A 7,463-nucleotide genomic window follows, 5' to 3' on the forward strand; every position below is an offset into this window, starting at 1 on the left:
AGATGGCAGTCGATATTCACAGACTTTTTCCATTGTTTTTTCCCCCCTTTTAATTAGGGGTCTCCCTAATGATGACATCATCATGAGGTCATGCTTGAGGTCTAGTAGTTCCAACTTTTCCAACCCACACATCTCAGTTTGAGCAAATCAGAACCAAGATAGAGACAAGATGTTTTATAGATAAAATATGAAAGGAATAACAGAAATAACACCAAACTGATAATTTGGTAATCCATTCAGTACATTGAGATATTTCAGTTTAAACCAGGGATGTCAAACATAGGGGGAAAGAACCAACCCACCAAAGCGTGAAATCTGGCCCACCTGGAGGCTGTGAGCAGAGGTGGGCACTTAATCTTCCCAAGGAGCCACATGAGAAACGGGGACTATTGTGCACCAGCTGCACCAGTGAGCATATAGAGAGATAAAATTAATATTGAAGTCAATGAAATGAAAATGATTCCAGGTTTTTATAAAGTAGGTGCACAAATGCAACATAAAAGGGTCATTTTACCCCACTGCTGGTGGTTGCTAGGCAACATGATGATACTATATGTAATTCAGCTTTGGTGGAGAAGTTACTGTCATGAAATAAAAATCATTCAGTGCTTTTTGGAAGGTGTTGCAGGTGCATAGGTGCCAAAAACAGGTCATTTTAGCCCGTTGTTAAGTGTTTGCTGGTGGGATGAACCCGTGTGTCAAGTGTGTCTGCTGAGTTCCTGCATGCACAAGGAATGAAAGGCAAAGATTTGGTTGAAAGGCCGTCTCAGTAACAACAACATAAAACACCTCAGAGAGTAAAACGGAAACGTTCTTGTTTGAATCAACAGAAAATGTTGGCCTTTTAGTAAGAGAATAAAAGCTGGAAATAAGCAACTTTTCTGTAATATTTCTTTTTTGTGTACATCCTAAGAGCCGTGCTGACGGCAGTAGCATTTCTTAGTGCAGAAGAAATGAAGATGAATTACACTCGGGGTATTCATCATCAGTTTTATAAATAAATGGTTTATAAAATGCGTACTTAAATTTTTTAACACTAAAAGAAAGTGATCAGGCTCACTTAAGACCAAAATCAGGCTGAATGTAACCCACAAATTACAGTGATTTTGACACCCTTGGTGTAAACCATGAATGCTGTTATATGCTGTTGGTGCTACAGAGAAACAGAGGGTCATTAAAGAGCAGGAAATGTAAATATGTAGACCATCGACCATTTGTGAGGCCATGCAGCAAATCTGAAGGTTTCTGTCCTGCCAGACAAGATATTATTAAATCAGATCAAATCTAATCATTTTGTACATTTTCTTCATATAAACACACATGAGTATAGCACGCTTGCGTTTTGTGGATCAACATTTCTGTCTAAAAGTACTTGTGTGTCTGTGTACAAAATCATGTAACCTTGGAACTTGTCATTTAAAGCAATCCTCTGATAAAAAACAAAACAAAATATATACTTTTGTGTCCATCTGGGGCAGGAGGGCATCCAGATTATTTTATTACATTCATTACGTTTCTCCTGGTATGTCCCCCATGACTCCAATTTGCTAATAGCTTACTTCATGTCTGAAATAAAGCTGGCTCTAAACAAAGACGCCCATTGAGGACGCAGAACTGCAAAACCTCGCAGAGAGCTACGTCTCCGACTCAAACAGCAGAGTCGGTAAAGACAGAGCACATATCTGAACCACTGGGACACAGAGGTAAGAGAAATCTGTGGAGATACATGCGAAGGATTAAACTATAAATTAGTTAATATTAGAATATTTCTGCCAAGAAAAATGTTGCTTGAGTTGATGTAGCAGTAATTTTGTTTGCGTTGGCCATGTTTCTTTTTGGTTTGTGTTACCTTACCTGCTTTTCTTTCTACTCTCTTTAGGTAATAAAGCCACATCTTTACCATGAAGCTACCTTTGGCTCTGGTGTTTGCACTCACCCTCCCCATCATCAGGGCTCAGGTTCCTCACTGGGGCCCGTGTCCAGAGCCTCCTGTTCAACCCGCCTTCAGCCTTAAACAGGTACCAGTGACGGTGCAGACTGTGCAGAATACGCTGAACACATTAGGCGTGAATGTCATGAGATCCTTCTTCTCTCGCACAGTTTGAAAAGGAAAAAGCTGACACCACAAACATTATCAGAGATTTCTGTTTAAATATTTTCACATGTCAAAGATTGGCTGACTGTTTATGATACATTCTTATTAAGTAGCAAAACGTACATGTTTAGTAATTGCTGGCATTTGTGATATAGATCAGAATAGTGTGTGGTGGAAGCAGATAGGAGTGTTTGTCATCATATGTGTCTCTGTATCGTGTGGGCACCAAAAAGTCGAGGCTGGTAGACACATGCATATGGACATAATTAAATACAACTACTACTAATTATAATTACACCACAGTTAAACAAGAATTCATTAATATAAATATTGTTTTCATGTGAAAAAAATATAATTTAATCTATTAAAAGTACTTTATATATATATATATATATATATATATATATATATATATTCAGCATTTCAGCATAATCTTTGTTGTAAGTCAACTCAGTACCCAAAGTATTGTGTAAGTAAAGATTTTCAGTACCTTTAATAGCATAGAAATGTGCATACATTAGTACAATAACTGAATAAATGAAGACAGACTTTTTCTCAGAAGGGAAACTTGGCAAAACATTGTGTTTAATTACTTCCTCAGCTGGTGTAGAGTAGGTTTTTATAAAACACATACCATATATCAGAGTATGTAGATTTATTCATAGTCTGCACTCACATTTCTCTGAGTTGTCTTTGAACCCGTGCGTGTTTCTGCCCTCACAGTTCATGGGGAGATGGTTTGAAATTGCCAAACTGCCAGCCCAGTTTGAGAAAGGCCGCTGCATTGAAACCAATTTCACTTTGACGACGAGCAACTCCATTCGAGTGGTCAGCTCTGAAATACTGTGAGTCCCATTGAATTTATCTGTGCAAATGTGGAGCCAGGAGGTAATGTCTGCATGTCGTGCAGCCGTTTTAGTCTAACATGAAGTTTGTCTGTGTGGAATAAAACAGAAAAGGAGAGGTGAAGAAAATCGAAGGGATCGGGGTCGTAGAGGATATAAAGAATCCAGCCAAGCTGGGAATAAGTTATTCCTACGGTGAGCAACATCTGGTGACAACACTGAGAATGACTGGCTGTGTTGTAAGTTGTTAAGAATGACGTGGAAATGTAATGAGTTAATCAGCCTCTATAAGCCACATATTAGATATACGACATTCTCTCGGTATGTGTAGCTTCAGGATAAAATACTGTGATACTTTTGTCTCTTCACTCTTACAACTTTTGTCTTGATCACAGTCCTTCCCTACTCCCCTTATTGGATCCTGTCTACTGACTACGTGAACTCGGCCTTGGTGTATTCATGCACTGACATCCTCAGGCTCTTCCACGTCGACTTCGCCTGGATCCTGGGGCGAACACGCACCCTGCCAGAATCCACCATCGAGAAAGCCAAAGAGATCTTTGCAAACAACAACATCGACATGAGCAGGATGATCCCCAGTAGGCAGGTGGGCTGTGAAAAAACGATGTGAGCAGCGACACGGCAACACAAATGCAACACAGCATAACGTTGCTGTCGACAGAAGGGGGTAAATTATCCGAGTGTTTGTTTGCCTCGATGAATCCACGATTAATAATTTACGGTGATTGTTTCCAGCAGGATAAACTCAACTAGTTTCTCTGTTTTCTCCCGTTTTTACTTTGCACAACACCGACTGTGACGGTACAAGTTGAGAGGAATACTTTCCGTGTTAAGAGAAATGTTTTATTCGCTGCGAGCAGATGATTCTGAGTAATCTGAACACAAACTCAAAACATGAAGGATCTAATTAGGGTCAAAAAAAGTTAGTGAATCTCATTTCATGTGATCTTTACTGTGTTTTTAATGAAATCGTCAGCGTGCTGCACTGAAGCCTTCAATACACACAGAAACTGATTTGAAAGTTGAAAAGTGTCTTGCTTTATCTGTAAAACGACGACAACTAAAGGTTACGTATGTAAAATAGCGTCGATGTTTGAAGTTTACCATCTGTTTATGCTTTCTAAGTGTTTTAACTGTTATTTACGCTCATATTCTGTATATTGTATATTGTATACTGTATATTTATAATAGCAGTTTTATTGCTACTTTTATTTGAAAAGCAGAAATAAAACTGCTATTATTTAGTAAAACATGAAATTCATCTAGAAATAAACCTTCAAAATGTCCAAGTTTTAAAGATTCCTATTGGCAGACATTGGAGGGTTTTTTTCAGGCTAAACATGAGAATAAAGGCCTGGGAATTCAAAGTATTTGCATCAAGATGTTCTTAAAAGTTTTAAACCCTGGTGATTCAGGTGACCTTGACAGGAGTTAAAGTATCTTCACAACATAAAGCACCACATCCAGGTGTCCATTAAAAAGACTGAAGACTGTTGATTTTTGTGTGTTTGTCCTCATTTATCTTGGGTTTTGTGTGTTTCACTGAGGTGAGTTTTGCCCTCTTAAAAGAGATTCTAGTGAACTGAAAGGTAGGTAGAGTTTTTTGAAGTCAATAGAAAATATAAAACGATTAATGATGTAATAGAAGGTGACCAATGTCTCGATCTGTAGCTGGTGTCACATATAATAAACAGGAGCAGGACACCTATCAATATACCTTATGTATACATATCTATCTATCTATCTATCTATATCTATATATATATATATATATATATATATATATATATATAAAAGACATAATTTGAAATACATGGATATTTTTACTACTCTATTTTCCGCACTATAAGGCGCTCTTAAAAAGTCCTTTAATTATCTCAAAAATCAACAGTGCGCCTTATAATCCGGTGCGTCCTTATGTATGAACTCTGGTTGTGCTTACTGACCTTGAAGCAATTTTATGTGGTACACGGTGCTTGAAAAGTATTTTAGTAGGACTTTTGTAAGCTACGAAGCTGCACTGCTTGATGGATTGTCAGAGCACTAAAGCTACCGTAGTCAAGAGCCTCGCGGAGTAATCTGGGTCCAAAGGTCCCAAAGTCAAATGATCACTGCGGCATCACTGAGAGTTAAAAACTGTCTAAATTCTTTCATCTTTAATAAAATGATCAGGGTTGCTGCTTTACCAGGTGCAACAATTAAGTTTAACATCCAGGCATCCATGAAAACAGAATTGATTAAATTTAATGGAGTTAGAAGTTAGCAGAAAGTTAGCTCAGAGAGATTTCTTGCGCTTGCGCTGGAATTAAAACGGTCTGCATCAGTCCAGCGTGGTTTACCCTGCTGTGTCTGTGAGTTCAAAGGGTCTTACTTTCTTAAGTGTAGTGAAGGACCGAAAGTTTTACATTGTAGTGCAAGTCCTTTAAATTAATACTGCTTTATTTCTGTACAGAACTTTTTCATTTCGTTGCACACAAATATACAATGTGTGCAAAATCCAACTGATCCACAGACTCTTTCAGTTACCATAAGAACATGCCTGTCACATGCTACAACAATTTAACTTCACTGGGCTTGGGGAGGCATTCATGTACTCCACCACGCAAAGGCTGGATTCAAATTGAGCTTTTTTTTTTTTTTTTTAGGTCTAATCTACATTTGGGGAATAATTATTGCTCACATAGAAAGAAATGAACAGTCTCTAAATTTTATGGTTTATTCATTTTTTATGGAGGCAACAAAAATCCAGAATAAAAACATCACCTTAAAGTCAGAAATTGATTTTGGCATCATTGAGTGAAATAAGTACTGGATCCCCAACCATCCACCCATAGATTACAGGTGATTACAATCAAGCAATAAGTCAGTCAGTTACAGATACGTGCTTTATGTATAAAGTACACTTAACATAATCAGTTTCTTTGATGTCTCCACCTCATGCGCTATATCAAAGAGCCATCAAAGGATGTCTGGGTTAGAAGTTAGCAGGAAGTTAGCTCGCTACTTTCCACCTAAACATGATATACCATGTTCTGACTGAGAGATTTCTGAAAAAATTTAAACGTACAGCTCTGCCATCTCTTCCAACATAAATGAAGACAGAAAACTAAACAGCAGTGACTTTTGTAGGGTTACTGAAGTTGGACTAGCTGGTATATAATGATGTGCTATGTGATTGTTAGCGACACAGCTATGTTAGCATAACATAAACACAGTGAAGCTGGAGTATGAATGCCAACTTTTTTTCACTCGATAAAAGTAAACGTGAAGGTTCCTGATGGTTAGGGACAAATGCAATTGCATGTCGGGATGCTGGAAATGGATCAAGGTTAAGTCAGGAGAACAACTGAGATCATCCATCCACAATATGAGGTTAGTCATTAATATACTGCAACAACATGGGAATAGAGCAGCTGCGAGAGAATTCAACATTAATGAATCAATGGTACGGACGTGGAGGAAGCAAGAAGAATGAGTTGAGTAAAATTTGACGTATTTGACTGTTTTGTTTCCCTTAGTGCGCCTTATAATCTGGTGTGTATTATGTATGAAAACAGACCTGTTGAGCGACAGTGTGCCTTATGGTCTGAAAAATATGGTAATAATTATTGACAATAAGGGTGGGGTAGAGGTTAATTTGGAATAAAAAACAAAATACAACATAAAAGATAAAGAAAATACAAACTACAAAGTCCTTAATCATACCCCAAATCTCAAGACCCAGGATCCAAGTGAGGATGACTTTACTCCAAAAACATTCATGAAAAGGATTATTTTTGCTTGGAGGCACTCACATGGATATGTAAACACTGCGGATTAGTGCAGTTTTTTCAAGCCAGCTTCGAGACTTGAAAAAACTGCCTGAAGCATGCATGTGTACTTACTGCACTCTACTGCAGCATTTCAGTTCAATTCAATTTTATTTATACAGCACCAAAGCAGTTGCCCCGAGGTGCTTTATTTTGTAAGGTAAAGACCCTACAGTAACACAAAAAAAACAGAGAAAACCCAAGCGACTATGACTCTCTTTGAGCAAGTGCTGTGGCGACAGTGGGAAGGAAAAACTCCCTTTTAACAGGAAGAAACCTTCAGCAGGATCAGGCTCAGGGAGGGGCGGCCATCTGCTTCGACCGGTTGGAGGTGCCGTGAGGAAGACCGGACAAAAGACATGCTGTGGAAGAAAAGCAGAGATTAATAATGAGTAATAAATAAACACATAATGGGTGGTAAGCAGTAATCCTGCAGTGTGAGAGCAAAGTGCTCTCACACTGCAGTGCAGTGTGCTATAAGGTCATTAAGATAAGACAGGCTTGATTATTCAAGACCTCATATGCTCTTTTCTGTCTCTCTTTTTATCATTGTCATGTTTTTTTTCCATGCAGCTACGATTTACCCACTAAACCACTGAAAACTTTTGTCTGTTCTTGGTTTGTTCCCAGTCTCTCTGTGTTCCTCTTTTCTGTTTTCCCCCCGCCCATCACCCCCAACCAATCGAGGCAGAT

The 7,463-nt window shown here is 38.4% G+C and overlaps 1 protein-coding gene across 1 annotated transcript; it reads left to right on the top strand.

Moving 5' to 3' along the window:
• Positions 1–1,578: 1,578 nt before the first annotated feature.
• Positions 1,579–4,140, top strand: apoda.1 (apolipoprotein Da, duplicate 1). The gene is made up of 5 exons (XM_085139279.1): positions 1,579–1,703; positions 1,880–2,018; positions 2,819–2,940; positions 3,050–3,135; positions 3,336–4,140. The coding sequence occupies exons 2-5, from the start codon at positions 1,902–1,904 to the stop codon at positions 3,569–3,571; spliced, it is 561 nt and encodes a 186-aa protein (XP_084995405.1). The 5' UTR covers positions 1,579–1,703; positions 1,880–1,901; the 3' UTR covers positions 3,572–4,140.
• Positions 4,141–7,463: the final 3,323 nt, after the last annotated feature.

The sequence above is a fragment of the Neolamprologus multifasciatus genome, chromosome 18 (genome assembly GCF_963576455.1).
Source record: "Neolamprologus multifasciatus chromosome 18, fNeoMul1.2, whole genome shotgun sequence".
In the NCBI taxonomy this organism is placed as follows: domain Eukaryota; kingdom Metazoa; phylum Chordata; class Actinopteri; order Cichliformes; family Cichlidae; genus Neolamprologus; species Neolamprologus multifasciatus.

Bases quoted from the DNA above. Each gene is read 5' to 3' on its own strand.
- apoda.1 (XM_085139279.1), top strand. From the start codon at position 1,902: ATGAAGCTACCTTTGGCTCTGGTGTTTGCACTCACCCTCCCCATCATC. The intron at 2,019-2,818 runs GTACCAGTGACG...CTGCCCTCACAG, and splicing joins CCGCCTTCAGCCTTAAACAG to TTCATGGGGAGATGGTTTGA. The intron at 2,941-3,049 runs GTGAGTCCCATT...GGAATAAAACAG, and splicing joins GTGGTCAGCTCTGAAATACT to AAAAGGAGAGGTGAAGAAAA.